Below are 19,198 nucleotides of genomic sequence, written 5' to 3' on the forward strand. Positions count from 1 at the left end.
TCAGGCTTTATAGATGGTAATGAATAAGAAACGTCTGGTGACCCAGGGGGAGAGGGGTTTTTTTTCACATAGGTGGAATTTTCTCTTTCATATGAGTCAGCCTCAATTAACATCGATACAAGACTTACACTAAAGGAATTCAAACAAATTCACTCTATCCTAAATTCATACATTGTCACATAATATTAAATTATCTCTAGTCTCTGTATGTAGTTACTTGAGGTGTGATACAGCATTATTAGGGCATACAGTAGGTCTGTTTTGGTTTACCCGAGCTGTTTGTGCCCTTTCAGCTGCAGTCAAACTTGTAGTCGTCCACCAAGAAAAAAATGGATTGCCATGACGAATAATCTTTTATTTCTATCTTTTTTGCCTTATAACAGGTAGGTTAGCTTTCAATTTACCTTTTTATAAATTTTTCATCCCTAAAAGATCCTCCTTGAGGGCAGTTGATAATATATATATATATATATCTATCTATCATGGGGGCATGAAGTACATCAACCAAGTGTCCGCAAGTGGGAAACAATTGCATTATATTAAGAGTATATAAATATGGTATAGAAATAATTCACTGTTTAATACTTTCTACTGTTACATATTTCAAAGAACCAACAGAAAATGCTTCGCAACAAGAAGAACTTTTGTACTTTAATTCTGTAAAAATAAATTTGCTGGAATTAGTATCACAAATAAAACCATCAGGAATTAAAGAAGAGACCAAGAATCTACCACTCGAGATAAACACTTTTCTCTAAAATCTGTGAACCAAAAGAGTCGGTTTAAATTGTTCAAATTCAATCTTGAAGACGTTTTCTATCGCTTTTGGTTTGTAGTTTGATACAAGCTTCAAAATCCTGGATCCTACATTTCCCATGACACAACTTAATAGCACCTATTAATAGAAGGTCTTTTGCCATCATATATTTCATTTTTTATGTAAGCTCTCATGCTGAAGCCAAATAACCCTGCAAGTAAGTACGACAAGTAAGCTAAACCATGCATATGAAATACGGTTTACACTTTAATGATCCCTATGGTAATACAGTATTTCTCCCTATGGAGAAAACTTTAATTTGTCACATATTGAGAAGACATTTGTTTGATCAATGAGCAAATAAGAATTAGTGTTGACAATTAATTTTATATGTTAGTGCCTAGTGGTACTTTTTTATTGAAAAGTTTTAAACACCTGTGTTTTTTTATGTGTGCAGTGACACCGTGAACAAATGAGAACTAATGTGAGCGTTCACTATTGTTCCTGGTGACCCTGCATTGATAAGGTCGGACAATACAGTGAGGAATGGGATTTCAACAATAGGTCTCCAGTCCCTCTCTCCTCAGTCAAAAGGACTGCTCAAGCATAGTGCCGCTCAACCCTGCTTGCTCTCTCTCTCTCTCTCCTGCTTTTCTTTCTGTGTCTCTTCTTCCATCAACTCGCTTCTTCTTCACTTGTTTCTCTTTGTCACGCTCACTTTTTCTACCATCTCTGTCTTTCTCTCTGCCTCTCTCTATCCCCTCTGATTCCCCCTATTCCGCCTTTGTAAGAGGAGAAAGGGGAGCATGAATACCACACACAGACTATGAGTCGCCTGCTGCACAGCAACATTACTGCCGCCAGATTTTTTCCGTCTCAAGTGAATCACTCTGCCTGCTTTTTTTTTTCTCTCCGTACAGGAAACAGTGGTAAAAGTGTACTCTCATTGCCCCTCTTTTATCTTTAATTTCCCCTACGTCAGGTCCTTAAGCTCCGTTTTTTTATCCAGTTAATGTGATGACTTTATTATTTATTGAGTTGTATCCCAGGATTTTATGCATGCCAAAGTCAAGGCAAGGTCCATATGTGTATATAAAAAGTTAATCAAAAGCAATTACTAGTTAGTCTGCTCATGAGCACTGTATTAACCTAACAACCTGTTTTTAATCAAAGTTAAACTCTTGGGTCAAATTAAAATGGCTTGGATTAATTATAAGGCTTATTCTGTTACATCAGATACCCTTAAGTCTTAAACACAAGACAGTTACTGTATGAAGACAAAAAGTTTGCTGGTAAAAAAGTATGTCATGTTTGTTGAGTGCTCATATTGTATTATCCAACACTGGATGTAATTTGGATGTAGGCAGCCATTTGGATTTGTGTCTGATACAGTGCACAGTGGGGGAATGGGTTAAAGGTTTGGGGGAGTCAAACTGTGGAAGGTCTTTTTAAATTGGTACAACAGTCATACTTTCCCCTTTAGTCCACATGAAACTGAACTTCGTCAGTATCTAACTGCAGTGTCATGACCAATTTCCAACTCAAACAGGATAGAATCAGTCATAAGATGGAAGGCGAGCCATAACATTGGGATGAATTTGATTGGATGGTTAGCTTTAACAAAGCTTTTTAATTGCTCCAAAATTATTGGCTAAGGCCACTGAGTGCAGGATAAGTCATCAGACATTAGAAATGATTTACAGGGAAATAAATTGTTATTTCTGCAATCTGGTATGTTCTATTCACTTATTCTTTTATACTGTGTATCAATCCAATTACATGTAACATGATATAAAAGCAAAGAACTGTCATTACAGTGTCAGAATGTGCCACTTCGTCCACAATCTTGGAGTTTGGTATCATCTTTTTTACATTATATCTTGCCTCCTGAGACACCCTAACAATGCGACATGGACGACATCCCACTGTGACGGATGTGTGAATAAACAACTCAGGAGATTTCTGTTGCAGGCTGTCCTGAAATTGACCTAAAACATACTTCAAAATTCTTATAGTCTGGTTTAGGATGCGTTTATTAACATAAGATTTTATTTTTATTTAAGTTTTTAGGTTTTTACAAGACAGAAACATTTTTATTGTCATTCCTTCTTGCATTCATGAGGTAAAGAATCACTCTATGATGATGTCATAAGAGTGGCTTACTCTGAGAAAATAGGGATATGAAGTTTCTGAAGCTGTTTAACAGAAGTAACACAGAATCTGTTTAAAACTGAACATCATGTAACAAAACACTTGTTTTAATTGTTATCAGAAAATTGTCTCTTGCGGCACATTGTAGCATTGTATTAGGGGGAAACTTGAAGAGAATTAAATGAGCATTTAGGATTGTTTGAATAAATCCTCAGAAAAAGAGCAAGGTAAACACATGGTGTGTGTATGTGTCTGTCTATGCATGTTAGCTCTTTGTGAATGTGTCTTCAGTCAGCTATTCAGAAGTTGCTGACGTAAAATGTGCCCTTCTTATTGTGTTTGTCCCATCAGGTCCCTGGGTCATCAGGGCCATCCACCACCCTCTCAATTCCCTGCACGAGTGTGTGTTTGTATCCATTTGTAAACATGTACCTATATGAGCCAGTGTGCACATGTACGTCTCTTAACTATGTTTGTTTCAGTTTATATGTAATTGTGCTCTTTGTACAGTGTACCTCTTTATGCCTGAGTCTGTGCTCAGAAAGATTCTGAGTGTTTTATGTGGGTGCGTGTATGTGCTCCCTGCGCATCACTGAGCACTGCATGGAGATACAGAGAGGAATTTAGGGCTGAGACGCAGTGAAAGGAGCCCCTTCCTCATGCATGAGATAGGATCAGTGTTTACATGGACAAATAGCAGAAAGCTCCTGTAATTGCAAAAACACCTCCTTCACTTTTCTGATGGGAGTTGCAGCATAAAACAGACAAGCAAAACTTTAAAAGACCAGAGTTGGTCAGTTAGATTAATTAATATCGTCTATGCATGTGCAGAGTAATCTTTTGACTTCATTATAAAGCTGTTTGTCACACATTATACCATTGTTGACAATAAATGAAGCTTCTGTGATGTAGACAATGCAGCTGGTCAAATCATATTGCAGTTTCACTAATTTTTCATTTGTAGTACAGTCCTGGAGATGCACAAAAAAAAGCAAAGACTGCTCACCTCCAGGCTGATCGTTCAGCCTTTCCCACAGCCAGTTTCTACTTTACATTCTTTTATTTTTCATGAATGTTTGGTGGTGTGCACAGAACAAGTGGTGGAGGACTTGTGTTCAAGCAACAAGTGGCTTTTTAAAAAAAAAACCTTTAAAGGGAAAGTGAAGTGACAGTTCTGAGGTCAGCCTGAACTCTTGTTGTTTGATAACATGTGGTGCTCATACTTTAATTAGAAACGATACATGATGAATTTTGTAAAGACATTCCTCATATGTGTGGGGTCTTCCACAGCTACAAATTTGAAAAGCTGGTAAAATGTGTTTCAAATTTGAATGAGGACATTTGGGATTGAAATTCTTAAACATTTTCTGATCTCAGGAGTTTGTGCATCTATCTAGCAATGATCAGGAGCCTAACCTTCATTTTCATATGTCTTTGCATATTAGGTCTGTGAAAGAATGAGTTTGTATGTGTGTGTGTGTGTGTGTGTGTGTGTGTGTGTGTGTGTGTGTGTGTGTGTGTGTGTGTGTGTGTGTGTGTGTGTGTGTGTGTGTGTATGAGCACCTCACTCCCCTTCAATTCACAACCAGCTGATTAGCTGATTTGTTGGCTTTTAGTTATGCTAATGCTACTTAATTACAGCCCTGGTCTCTCTCTCTCTCATACTCACACACTCACACACACACACACACACACACACACACACACACACACACACACACACACACACTAACAACCAGGCTTGTGTTGATGTTCATTTTGTAACAACATGACATGTTTTGCAGGATCATGCTCTCATCGACATTTTTCTCCCTCCCTCTCTCCATCTCTTGCCTTCTTTCTATCACATCTCTCTTTTTCACATATCATTACTTCACTTTTGTGGGCTACTGGGTCATTTATTTTTGTGCACAACTGTTGAACTATCACCCTGATTATTTTGAAATTTAAGGGGTGCATGGGCTGGATTGGGAAGGACAATAATAAAGGAAAAAAGAGATATGTTTATATTTCATTCGCATTGTATTCCCTGAGCTTGCTTCAATGAAAACATAAAAAAAAATACTTCACTTGGCAGATATCATAGCTGCTACTTTGTGCATCAGTCATCAGCATGGCGTCAGTCAGTCCTGGGATCGCTAAGATGTAACTTTGTGTGTGAGAGTATGCAGAGTGTCTACATGCTGTTTGTGTGTGTGTCTGCGTTTGTTTAGTTTGCACACTCCTCTGGACAGCCATGACTCGTCTCTTCCTGACAGCATGTGAGCTTACCGCCCTGCTAGAGCACGGTCAAGCCTTTTATTCATTCAGGGAAAGTGTGTATTTAATTCTACATCTGTTTGTGTAGGTGATTTTGCCCGTGTATGTATGTGTGTGTGTGTGTCTCCCTAAGTCACATGCTAAGCCCCAAACATCAGCTCAGGGATCCCAGCCAATTAAAAGCCAACACAGGCCCTGGATGCCATGCCCCCACCAACATCTGGGAATTAAACTAAACGCCTGTGATATATTAGTTATGAAGTCAGCAGCTCTGAGGCGGACCACACAGGAGAAGAGCACATTTTACTCTTCATGTCGGGGTGTACGATCCAAATAGATGCTCTGTAATTTGTCCTCCGTGTAAATTGATGAGGTTTGTTCAAGTAAATGCCGAGCAGATAAGAAAAAAAACATTAATTTTACCCCTACTGTTTTGCATCAACAAATGTGTCATCAGATCGCAGCAGTCATCAGTTCTCATGTGATTTATAGTTCACTGCAGATTCCCAGTGGACTGAGACAGATCAGAGACTCTCTCTGCACGTGTTGTTTTGCAAGTTTTTGCAAATTCTTTTCAGCAAAAAATGAATACCACAAAAGACCCAGCATAAAAATGAGCATGCATGTGGAAGACAATCAACGGAGTGAGAGGTGGAGAAAAGGCAGGGAAATGTGGGACAAAAATATGGAGGAAGAAAGGAGAAGGTAGCAAGGGAAGAGAAAGCATAAGCGTGAAAGTGATGATATAACACTGTGTAATACAACAACCCCTATCAGGGTTTAAAACACAAACACACGCAGGCATGCATGTTAAGTCACACAACTGTGAACGGATGAAGACAAGTCTACACATGTGTTCAGCTACCGGAGTTTACATTTTGAGAAGAGACAATAGTTTAGATCAGAGAGAGAGAGAGAGAGAGATATGTTTAAGATGTATTGTATGAAACTCCTGAATATTCTGCATTGTAAACTGCCAGGTTCTGCTTTTGGGGATACTCAATTTAAAAAAAGCATTGAAGACAAGTAAACGATAGAAGACTTTGTTGAAAGCTTTTTTGCTTTTGTTTCACTGTTGTGCTTTGTTTTCCTTTAATTTAATCTTGCTGTTTAATTACTTACTGCTAATAATTCACATACAACTGGCATTGTAGCTATAAATCTATCACAAACCCTTTTCACACATACGGAAATCTCCTGAAAAACTCCGGAGATTTGGCTACCCGGAGGGGCTTGTGAGCGCAAACAGCCGAATTTTTTGCGCAGACTTTACCCGGAGTTTATCCGGCCAGACTCCTAGTATTTTTTTCCGCAGAAAGTCCGAGTGAGCTGATGTCTGAACGCGGCAGCATATACTCCAGAGATTTCAATTTGAGCCAATAGGAAGAGAATGACGTTTATATACAGTGACTGCCTAAAGTGTCTGCACACGACCACTATGATCTCCGTGCACGTAATTAAACATCTGCATTATGTTTTCTGTTCGTCAGTTTGTTGTTCTCCTCTCTTTTGTGGATGTTGTCATTCCATTGGATTACACATAGCATTGATATAAAGGCAAATATTCTCATTATAATGTTGTGTAGCGGACTCTACTACTACCGCTACTTCCACGTTGTTTATTTACGTCACGTCTTACCTCAGGAAATCCCCCGATCCCCCTCCCCTCTGACAGGGAAAGTCCCCCCGCTGTGAGGAGCATATGTGAACGGCTAGGTCGGGAGAATCTCCGGAGCGGTCCTCCTGCAATTATCTAGATATTATCCGGAGTGCATATGTGAAAACAGCTATATTCATTGTAGTTGCTGTTGCTTTTTCCAAGCCCAGCACAGTTTCGGCAGATGGCGGTTCATCGTGAATCTGGTTCTGCTCGAGGTTTCTGCCTGTTAAAAGAAAGCGTTTCCTTGCCACTGTAACTTTGCTAAATTTTGCTTAGTGCTGTGTGCATGGTGGATTAATGTTGGGTCTTTGTAAATGATATAACAAAGAGTACAGTGTAGACCTGCTCTGCTTGTAAAGAGTCTTGAGACATCATTTGTATTTAATAGGCGCTTTACAAATAAAGATATATGCTTCCATAATTTTCAGTAAATGCCTGATAGTATTTTGAAACATCATGTAGTCAGCTTGAATGCATTTTAGATGCATGGCTTTATATCTCTGAAGCATATCTATTTCACTGATCCTGAAGGAATAACGCTATGTCAAGGAGGTCAGTGTGCTTTCCAAAAAGTCAATAATGCCATGGGAATGCCATCTCTATTACTCAAAGACACTAATATTTCCCAACGCCTTAACCAAGATGGAAATCAATAACTCTTGTCATTGTGGCCTTTTGATCTTCCTCCCCCCCTCTAGTATCTTTTCTGACTTTAGAATGTCATCTTTTCTTGATATAACAAGATCTTTGTTATAACAAGATCTTTATCTCTTAATAACAAGAAACCAGGGCAGAATTTTTTCTTTCCCCCATAGGAATGCAATACACGTCTGTACTGTTCAGTAGAATAATGGACAAAAAGAACTTTGTGTCTGCAAATGGAGCAAATCCAAAATGTCCAACCAAAGGGTTACGCTACAGAACTATAGGGCTACATGGTTCTTTTTGAATTTTGACATTTACATCTTGGGTTACTTTAAATTAGTAATTGATATGTAATAAATTAGTTAAGGGACAAACTTCAAAAACACTTCTGAGAGAAGGAGTAAAAAGTCTGTTGAAATAGTATTTATCTGTGTACTCCATCAGGATATTTGTCTCAATCGAAATCTTTGTTGGTCTCTTTGTCAAAAACCTTTACCTGCTGGCAGGTATATATTAACCTAGTGAATACACTCTAGTAAAAATCTCTTTTACATTCCATTTATAGTTTGTCCTCTGTGATCTCGAAGACCTCCCAGACTCTGAAACAATAGCGTACAAATGACTAACTCACGATTAACAAATTCCTGATGTCTTTCTGATTGATTCTGCCTCAGTTGATTTTATGGTTGCGTTTTCTGTGTCGTATTTCTCCTCGTTTCCCTTCTACGAGAGCCTCTCAGAGCTGTGGTCAATGTGTTCGTCTGGTGGCCTGCAGGCCTCATCTGTCGTCGTTTGGAGGGACTGCGCAGCGGTTTCTCCCACACACACCGAATACAAACACACATAAACACATAAAAAAACACAGCCTCATGTAGCACTTGCTCCGTCTATGTCTCTCTTTGTCAGTCTCGCTCAGAGCCAAACACATGCGTTGGAAGACCGCCCCCACACTCTCTCTCTCTCTCTCTCTCTCTCTCTCTCTCTCTCTCTCCCCCTCCATCCCCTCAAGCCCCTGTGTGTCTCTCTCCTCTGTCTCTTTTTCTTTGCGAGTTTTCCACCTCTCCTCCCTCACTTCCAGCTGTGTTATACAGCTCAGGAATATAAGTAGCAGCAGGCCGACTATAAATATCTCTTGCCCACCCAAGACTGTTAGGATTATTATTTTTCTTATAATCACTGTGGTCTTCCTTTAAACCCAACAGACTATTATCTGGTTTTTGTTCCGTCGTGTAGCGGACATCTTATGTGAATTTCCGCAGAGGGCATTTTACATTTGCATCTGATTGACTGGAGAAGATTTACAAAGCCTTGATTTTAAACTTTAAAGATATTGTAGCCTCAGCGGTGAGGAGTGTAGCGCACAATAACGAGAGGGAGAATGATCTAGCTCTGCAGAGAGGATGGGGAGAAAAGAGCAACAACGGTAGAGTGCTGTTGAAGGTGAAGAGGAGTGCTTAGCTCAATTTACAATGACATAGTTCCTCTTTTTTTCTCAAAAAGTGGGGGTTGGGCTCCTAGTTGTTTATAGGAGCATTTCTGCCTTGGTCTACAGCTGGAAGCCAGCTGTGTGAATCAACCTCTCCTCGTCTGCTTTATCCATCCATCTTTCTCTCTTTCTTTCTTTCTTTCTTTCTTTTTTTCTTTCTTTCTTTCCCTCCCCGTTTCCTCCACTTCTGCTCCTTAGCAGTTCAAAGAAATATTTGTGGTTTGGGACATTACCTACCTGACACACAGACATGTAGAAGTAGTAGAAGGAGAAGAGGGGAGGACAAGACAAGAGTTTGGTGTAAGTTGGTAGTCAGAGACGAGAAGAAGGTGTGTGGGGGGAGGAAAAGAGGTAAAGAGAGAGGAGGGAGGAGAGGAGCTGGGAACAGGAAACCACAGGTATGTGCAGGATGGTGGGTGGGTGGCCCAGAGAGAGGACAGAGAAAAAAGTGAGGTTGGAGAAGTAAAGGAACAGTAAGGTATGGCAGCAGGTTCCTTCAGAGGAAGGAAACCCTCGCAGATGTACTGGGAGCAGCGTGTCAGTCCTCTTGATAAGAGTTGCTGGTTGAAATCCCTGAACGGACAAACTGTTTTTGTGAAGCTGCTCGGTGGCCGGCGGTACAATACTGAGCTTGTGCTGGCAAATGAAAACAAGGAGAGGTGAAGCACTCCTAATCTTACACAAACACTATCAAGACGCTGACTGATCAAGCCAATGGTTACACAAGTGGTAAAACAGTAATCATGACAGCGCAGCAAAGACAATGTGCTGCTGTACAAGCAGCTTGAGAAAATGATTGTTCTCTTAGCATTAAAATGCGTTCATTGTTTTGTTACCTCCTTTGCTCTTCTGCCCTAATCTGGAATAATAAGAATACATACTTAAAATGTCTAAACTACAACAAAGTAAAAAAAAAAAAGCCCATCAGGTACTGGTTTAGGCTCTATTTGCTCTACTCTTCTCTACTGTGCTCATTTAGCCCAGCTCCCGCTTCAACTGTTTGTAGTCGTCTTAAGTCGCCGTGCTCAATCCCTCTAGTGCCCCGATGTCTGTCATCAGTCACTCCGGCTGTGTAGCAACAAGGGATCAACGTTTCATTCTGCCATTTTGACAAGGTGAGAACCCCAGCAGTGAGACATCAGCACCACCACAGCTCCCTCAGCCCACAGTTTACAGTACAGGGAGACATGAGGTGTGACTCAGTGAGTTGAAAATCTGGGCTATGGTGTTGACTGTAATAAACCACACGGCAAGACTAGTAAACATTAGTTTAGGGATTTAAAGATTCCTTACATAGCGGACCACATAGCCAAAAGATAAGTTTGCAGTCCTCAACGCCGTAACACAATGTCAATCCACACACTTTGAAAGCAATATTACACTGTTTGCAAAATTGAAAAATGTTTTGTTTAGTAAAAAAAATTAAATAACCAAATCTCCTGCAATTACCCTGTTTGCTTTATATTAGATATAACTCTTCAAAGGAAAGGAAAATCCTTCAAAATCTGATTTCATCTGTTTTTTATATGAGAAATTGCTCAAGAATGTAAACGACTTCAGCACACTGAGGGCACTAAATTGATAGAAAATGCAATTGCTTTATTAAACGACACTTAAAATGCTAGTTTTATTTAACAAAATATTGTATTTCAATACTACTTGTTCTGACTGTATGAATATTCTCACACACACACCTGTCTGGCTTATTGGACAACTCAAAACTCAAAATGAAGGAAACACTTTGAAACTGTTGAAACACCCCCCCCCCAAAAAAAAATAGCAGTGAATTTATGAGTTAAAGCTTCAAAAATCATTACTGAAGAGTTTCCAAATATAGGCAACAAATTGTTATCTATTAGTACAGCTCTGGTGGGAACTCAACACACAGACACACGCTCACCCTCTCTCACACACACAATATAAAGTCATAATCACTATAACAATTACATTAGTAAAAAATATATATTCAGTAATAACCCAGGTTAAAACCTGCTTCACAATACTGCTAACTTTTGTTCACCACCTTTGAAATGTCAGTTGGAGCGTAAAAGGAATTATAGCCAGTTAAATCAAACTCAAAGTAACTGTTCAACCAGATATGACATTAATCTTCTCTGCAGCAGGTCAGTGAGTAGGGCTTATTGTACATTACAGTGATGTCTCCAGCCCTGTGGCCTTTCAGTGGTCACACCATTGGCCCCCATCACATTACAGCAGCTGTGAGGAATTCTCAGAGTCTGGGTAAAAGGGGTAAAAAACACAGGGGATGGTGGGTGGGGGCAGAAAACAGAGGGAGTAGAGTCTGTGTTGGGTGGAGGGGTTACAAAAACAAAGGCAGAATTTAAAAACAAAGTTTACCACTGAAGGAAAACAACATGGCTAGAAAAAAAAGTTGGTGGGTGAGGAGAGAAAGAAAGAAAAGAGGGGAAAAAAAGAAAAACAAAATGAGGTAGGCTCTGGACTGTGGTTGGCCAAGGTCCTAGGGCCCCGCCTTCGTTCCCCCTGCCCTCCCTCCCTCGCTTGCTCGGTCTCCAGCCCTAACACAACAGAATCCCCCACAAGCCCAGCCACATCAGGAACGGCTGGCTACATTATAGCTGCCATTATCGTCTCTCAAGTCATAACAGCTAGAGAACACCCACCTCGTCTGCAGCTCCTCCAGGAGGGGGAGGGGCAAGGGAGAGGTCGCAAGAGCAGGAATGAGCCAGGAGAGAGGGTGGAGGCAGCGGGGGAGAAAAGAGAGAGAGAGAGAGAGAGTAGGAGATAGTATGAGATAGAGATTCAGAGCAAAGGAAAAGGAAGAATGAGAGGTGGAAAGAAGAGAAAATAGGGAGAGGATGGGAGGATAAAGGCTGTTTACACGGCAGGACATGCAAAGTTGTGTGTAAGGTTTTATTTAGAATGTTCTATCTTGCCTTAGTGATAGATTATCCATCAAGAGAAAGCAAACACTCACATTCCCATCAGAGGGTAGAGGAGAAATGAGGTTAAGAGGAGTGGGGTTGTTATTAAATGCCTCTTTCTATATTGGCTGGGGAGGGAGCAGGGGGGGGGGTATGTGTGAACCCTAGTTTAGTGTTACACCAATGAGGAGATGAGTGTAGAAGCTGAGTGGAGCAGGGCAGAATCAGGTCTTTTGTCTGACACGGCCAGTGACCTGTGGAAATGTCTGTCCTCTTGGGACACTTCCTCAGAAGGAGGAGGAGTGACGCTTTATGGGAATGTCACAAATGGCCAAACGGTAAAAGGCTAAACAGTGTTCCTCTTTGTTAACCACAAATTCAAACTATCACCTGAGAACTGACGCTTGTGGGATAAATGTGAACCAAAGGCCATTAGGAAAATGGCTCCCTAATGCAATCAAAGCCCTTCAGCAAGAGGGCGACTATTCTTAAGAATCCGATGGTGTTGGTCTGCTGAGAAATAATTAAGATAGTCTTACATTTTAATATGATTAGAAAACACTAGAAAAATTCCAAACTTGCTGCCATTGTAAGTATGACAATGCATTAATATAATGACATGTTTTCTCTAAATGATGTTAGTATACTTGCAGGTAAATACCAATGGTTGTAAATACCATCTAAAGTTTCAGTACGGTCATTTACACTCTCATTGCAGTAAAGCAATCAATGTATCACGTTATATGAAGGGAAGCGTTTTTAGTTGACTGACCAGTCTTCTCTGGAGCCACAATTTAGAATTTGGGAGAAGGTACAACTCAGAATGATCTTTACAAAAGTACCAATAGCATACAGTAGAAATATTCTATTACAAGATTAAGTCTAGCTGATAAAGTCTTATTCATGTAGAGAAAGAAGTTACTATATTAACATCAAAATTAACTTTTACTCAAAGTTAAAGCAGTGATTATATATACAGAGTTTGCTAACAGAATATCTGATACGGCTTAATTATAGCTAGTGTTGCATTCATCACTCGTATTGCATTGGGTAAAGATTGATCTAATCTCAACTAATATACTAATATACTGTGGGCGCCTGTGGATCAGAGTCAGTTCCTACTCAACAGGGAAGTCAGGGGTTTCGATCCCCAGCTCATCAGTCACTTGTCAAAGTGTCCTTGAGCAAGACACTGAAGAAATTGCTCCCACTGCTACATAAAGTGAATGTATACAAATGCGATTACTTGATTTACCAAATGGGATTGATGAAATAGTGATGGACACTTAACAGAGCAGCCTCTGCCATCATGTGTGAATGTGGTGTGAATGTGTAAGTGTGACCTGCAGTGTAAAAAACACTTTGAAAAATCAGAAGAAGTCCATTCTTCATATAAATATATACATAAATAAAGTGGAATAAAAGGTTGAAAACTGTTTGACAAATTGTAATGAGGTCAAAACACTGTATAATATAGGATAAACCAGATACTGTACACTAAAGTACCTGAGCATCCAAATACCAAAATGTTGAACTTAAGTAGAGTAATTGAGTGCTATTTTGAACTCAATTACGCACTGCAATGTTGTACTAAATTTTTTTGTCAAAACAAAATATAAAATAGTGCACACTGACTTTACATTTGTTAACTTTAGGGACTGGAAGCTACTGGTCACATGAGACCCATTAAGGCAGAACAATAAAAATAAAATGTGTATTTAATTAAAGTAATATAGGTAATACATCACTTGTATAAAAATGATTATTGTAGGTTGATTAATATGTAATATCTGCTGATGTAATTGGTTTTCACAGTGCAGTGGTTGGGTTCCTGATGAGTGATGGTCCATTAGAGTTACAAAACCCTTTTTTATTTATTGGTGGTTTGAAATGTTGGTTAGTAAAGTGGGAAGGCCGGAATGGAAATGTATTTCACTAGACCACAGACACGGCTCTTTTGGCTTGTTTAAAATATCCAGTTATTTAGTTCATTGTCAAGCAGGGACTTTAAAAAGACATTCTGAGTTTGTATAGTTGGAGAAGTAGTACAGTATGTTGGAGCTATGCTTAATTGGTGATATTAGAAAGGTCCCTTTAGAGAAAAGAGATGTGGCCTATTGTATGGGTTGGTGACATTACAGGACTGTGAACATGGACTGTTTAAACAGGGATGCTTTGGGTTTAGAAAGTGGCTGGACATCCTGTCCTCAACTACTTGGTTCCTGCCCAGCTCTCTGTGCCGCAGTGGAGAAGACTTGTTTAGTTAGCCGTTTGATTTATGGCCTTGGGGTTTTTAATATGCCTCTGCCCCATCCCTCCAAAACCTAGCACCACAAAATTACACTGGGGACAAACTCTCTGAGAGCTTCTCACAAAATATTGAGCTAAAATAGTACATTGAGATTTGCTTTAAATGTAAAGTGCGTTATAAATAAAATGTATCATTACTATTATTATTATTATTATTACTACAATACCACGACACCTGTGTCAGCACCATGCACATTGGAATTACCCATCTCAAAGTTTTTGAGCACTACACACAAATACATTTCCATACATGCATGTATACATATTGATGCATATATAAACAAAATTGTATTTTTAAGATGTATATTTCTCGTTTGTTGCTGTAGTTTTAATACCTGAAATGAATCAGGAAAACAAAGAAAAACATTACGATACAGCATTATCTTATTATGTTTATAAGCAAGTGTTGTAGATGCATAAAAATAGGTGTGTGTGTGTGTGTGTGTGTGTGTGTGTGTGTATGTATGTGTGTGTGTGTGTGTGTGTGTGTGTGTGTGTGTGTGTGTGTGTATGTGTGTGTGTGTGTGTGTGTGTGTGTGTGTATGCGTATGTACAAAGTATCAGTTAAAGGAGCAATAAATAACAAATTGGTACTGCTGTCTAAATTCAAAACATTGGAGCTGCCTCCCCCTGCCCCCTCCTCCCAAGAGCTGATGCCCATGCAGGTTGCCATGGAAGCTTCAGAGTTTTGAAAGCTCTGTATCAGACTTAAAACCTTTCTGCGTTCTAACTTTTCTCCATTTTTCAAAAGCATCTCCAATATTTATCCTAGTTTTACCATGTTTCTGGTCGTGGAGCTTATTTGAATAATGGTTGAGGCTTTTATCGTTTGTCTGTTTCCAACCCTGTAACACCTGTTGGTTTGACCTGATAACTGGTCTCAAATCTGGCAAACCGAAGGGTGTCCAAAATGGCTGTGGTGGGGTGCTCCCTTATTTGTTTGGGAAGTTGGGTTGTGTCTTGTGCAACTCCTTCTACTCAACTATGAGTTGATATTTTCATTGAAACATATGAAATATGTAATTAGTAAGTTTTTCAAAGCTTTTAACTGCAACCCATTTTTTGCAACTTTATTGATGGAAGATATATTCATTACATATTTCCTTTGTATATTTACTTATTGAATGTACATTCTATAAGACCAGGATGTCCAGGCTAAAGAAACTGATTTCTGTTGACTAATTCTACATTTGCACATACTTTACAGTAATCCACTGCCTAAGCTATGTACCACACAAATTTATTACATAACACACTTTGGGGTGTGTGTGCATGCCGATACAACAGTAACTCTCACACACTCAACTCACTTGCTGGCTTGCTCCCTGGAGTAACACTCGCAAAAATATTTTTCAAAAACGTCCAGCTTATGTATGCTCAGGTGGTCTCATAAGTTATTCACTCTTACTCTGAGATAAACTGTCATTTAGAACGTCTAACACACTCCCTCTGATTTACACACACACACACACACACACACACACACACACACACACACACACACACACACACACACACACACACACACACACACACACACACACACACACACACACACACTGCACAGCAAATACACTTGTCTCCAAAACTCACTTCTCATACACACCTGCCACTGGGCTTACACACACACACACACACAAATTCTCTGTAGACATGGTGGCCACTGGATTATTAAGCTGCCCCCTGGTGAGACTGACAGGTGTGTCAGTGTGTGTGTATGTATGTGTCAGGCAGTCTGGCGACCCCCTTCTTGGTATTTATTAGTTTTGGACAGCTGAGGCGCTCGGCGAGATCTCTATTTAGCACTTCCGGCTAATTATCATACACACATCTGAAGCCGGCACTGAATGTGTGCAATTATCCCCTGGACCGCCCACATCATTTAGCTTCTCGCTAACTTTACGTATCAAATCCCACTGGTGGCTTGTGGGCTTAAATAGGTCCCTGTTGCCCTTTTAACACTTCTGCTACTACATAACAGGCATGGCAACCTGTTAACTCAAACCACAGGGATCCAATCTGCAGTGACAGGAGCGTTCCCAGTTTTAGACACTTGTCACATGAAAGGCAGTAATGTCATATTTTGATTTCAAATAGTTGGCAAGGACTGAAGTGCAGAGCCAACATGTTGTGTTGGACAGATAGACTGTAAATATTAATGGACAAAGCCTGAGTGACGACATCCACCTGTTAAGGCCCTGTGAGGCCCTCATGGGAGGCAGCCGCCATGCTGGAAATCCTGTCTTATGACAAACCGTTACAACGCGCCTAAATATGGAAAACATGTATCGTTTTACATTTGAAAAAAATAATAACAGGCATTTTCCTTTGTGGCATTTGGGTTATAAAGCACTTAGGATAGATAAGATCTATTCATGCGTAGTATACTTAGTAAAACACACAGAATCCTCAAACAGAGAAGAGCCAATTATGTGTTTATATGCCATCAGCTTTTACAGTGTTTTTTTTTTGGTCCTAATCACCTATGTAACCATGTAAGTCCTGACTATTACTACATGCACTGATGTGGTTTGATGTAATGAGCAGGTGTCTGTTCCCAAGATCTCTCAGCTAGAATTTCTTTACTCATGCACTCTATCTGAAAGACACCACCCCCAAATGAGTTTCATACAGCAGCCTGTTTTGTTATTCTATAATCTTTCTCAACGTTTTCTCAGAAATCTTTTTGTCGTTTAAGCTTTATGGCAAAACCCAGACTTTCTTCTTCTGTAGGTCTTTTCTGCATTGATCACTATACTTGTCTGGATGGGAAGGTGAGGCAGGTTTTCAGTTTCTGTCATCATCAGCGTTTGATGTGCAAGGCTCTGTTTAGAGAAGAGAGATTACAGCCAAGCCCACTATTTGTGTCACAGGGTTTTCTTCTAATCTTGAGTCAGGGCACATCAGTACCTTCACATGACCTGCTTCTTTTAAAGTCTGTATAACGTGAACAAGTCCTTATTACTAAGTGTAGAGTTGGCTTTTAGTGCAGATTCTCAGTCTACTCCTAAGGAGATTGCCCTTAAGAAAACAATACCGTTACTTTTATGAAATCAAAAAAACGTATGGGTGTTTGATTTCATTCATCTATATACAGCTTTAAATAATTTGTCAATAAACGTTATCAGCAAAAGAGTTTTTTAAGGTGAACCTTTTTTTCTGTGACTTTTAAGGTCATTTACTGCAAAAAAGGGAGGTTAAACTGCCCCCTTATAGTTAGAGATATATTAACACTTAAACCACCTGTTTAAGCTTAGTTAACTCTTGATGTTATTGTCATTGAATGAGAAAGGTTTTTTAGAAAGGTTGTTGATTTATTCCTCCATGACTGACTATAGTACTGGAAAATTTAGCAAATAAAAATATATGTTTATTTATCCCATAATTCTGCTAAATAATGATGGTTTAAGCCGGTTTAACACCTCTCAACATCTGCTTTAAGTAAAATATGACTGCTTCCCTCTGCTGTATTTTACTGTAATTTATAATGACAATGTGGTCGAAATTTACTTTTCTTTTTTATTGCTTTTTTTAAAGTTATGGATTTGGACCGGCTCTGTTAAAAACAAGTATGACTCAGGCTTTTAGACAAAGCTTATTTTCCCCATACGCTGTTTGTCTCTGTTTGGTTTTGTCTGTTATTAACATCCTACATATTCTTTTTCTCCCCTCAACCACCATTGTTTTTGTCTATTTGCTTTTTCTTTCTGGTTTACTTTAGTTTCATTTGGTTGGGTTTGTTTGGTTGTCCTCTCTTCACCCTAACCGTGTCCTTGTCTTTGTGTTTCAGGTCCAGGGTGTAAGGGGAGCAGCAGGCCTCAGAGCTCCAATGCCAGTGGACATGCAGCCACACCAGGGGCTGTATCACTATGAGACCTCACCCAGCCAGCCCTCCAGAGGGTAAGACAGGGGTTTGCATGAACAACGTCTAAGCTCATTACTCTGTGGACACAATTTCAACTTGTTAAATTCTGTAACTTTTTACACTACCAGTCAAAAGTTTGAACACACATCAGTAGCAGTATTATCAATCATATAGTATACTATATTATTATAATATAGCTACTGCACACTGTATCCAGGGCACCTACACCTACAGAAGAAGGGTTTTTCTTTATTTTTTACAATTTTTCCACATTATTGAATAATAGAAGATTTTAACACCGTAAAAATCCAATATTTCATTTTATTTTCGTTTTGGAAAGAAATGCATACATATGTAGGCATCAACTTCACTATTTCTAAGATAATAACAAATGCCTTTCAGTCAGGTGTGTCCAAACATTTGACTGATAGTGTATATTTAAGTTAACATTTTGAGATATACTCTTGTCTCTTTTTTTTTTTACAGAGTAAAATGAGAGGATGTGAAGCCCTCTCTCACATTTAAATGTTAAAACCAGAGCAGAAGTAAGGACAAAGTTAGCCTATCTTAGCATAAAGAACAAAATGGGGACGATAATTGTTAATAAATCATTCTTGCATTTCAACTTTAACTAATTAGTTTAATTTTTCCATATAGTATGTAATGTAACACTGTGTGGACATCCTATTTTCCCACTTATCTAAAGAGCAGTTTGTTAATCCAGAAGATTTTTTTAAGAATGATTAGTTTCGCTAAAAGATGCAATAATTGGCATATTTGTTTTACATAATTATTACTTCTTAAAAATGACTGTTAATCTCTGTAAATTTATGGAGCCAGCAGATTAATGCTGGTTTACATGTTGACGTTTTGATGACTTATAGTACTGTGTTCTTTTGCTCAGTGTTTTCCTCAGTGCTTCTGTTGCACATATTGACCGATATGGTCTTGGACATGTTGTCCACCCAAGCCTAGATATTTAAAAAAAAAAGCTTGCAAAAAGGACAAGCCTTGTTGGAGGTCTCTTCACCTGTCTGTTGGTTGCAAAGGTGTAGCTCTAAAATCCCAAACTGTTGTTTTCTGTTACTTTACAGGGGGTCATGATGTGTCAATAAAGTTATTGGAAGGACATTTTTTCACTTCTAATCTCCAATTTAGGCTA

The 19,198-nt window shown here is 39.2% G+C and overlaps 1 protein-coding gene across 1 annotated transcript in view; it reads left to right on the forward strand.

Annotated features, from left to right (window-relative positions):
• gli1 (GLI family zinc finger 1) overlaps positions 1 to 19,198 on the forward strand; it is a 53,279-nt gene that overhangs the window by 22,719 nt on the left and 11,362 nt on the right. The window contains exon 2 of the mRNA XM_020636722.3: positions 17,962 to 18,071. Within this exon, the coding sequence (XP_020492378.2) occupies positions 18,001 to 18,071 (71 nt within the window). The 5' untranslated portion in view covers positions 17,962 to 18,000. The remainder of the gene's footprint in view (positions 1 to 17,961; positions 18,072 to 19,198) is intronic.

This window comes from Labrus bergylta, chromosome 5 (genome assembly GCF_963930695.1).
Source record: "Labrus bergylta chromosome 5, fLabBer1.1, whole genome shotgun sequence".
NCBI classification, from domain to species: domain Eukaryota; kingdom Metazoa; phylum Chordata; class Actinopteri; order Labriformes; family Labridae; genus Labrus; species Labrus bergylta.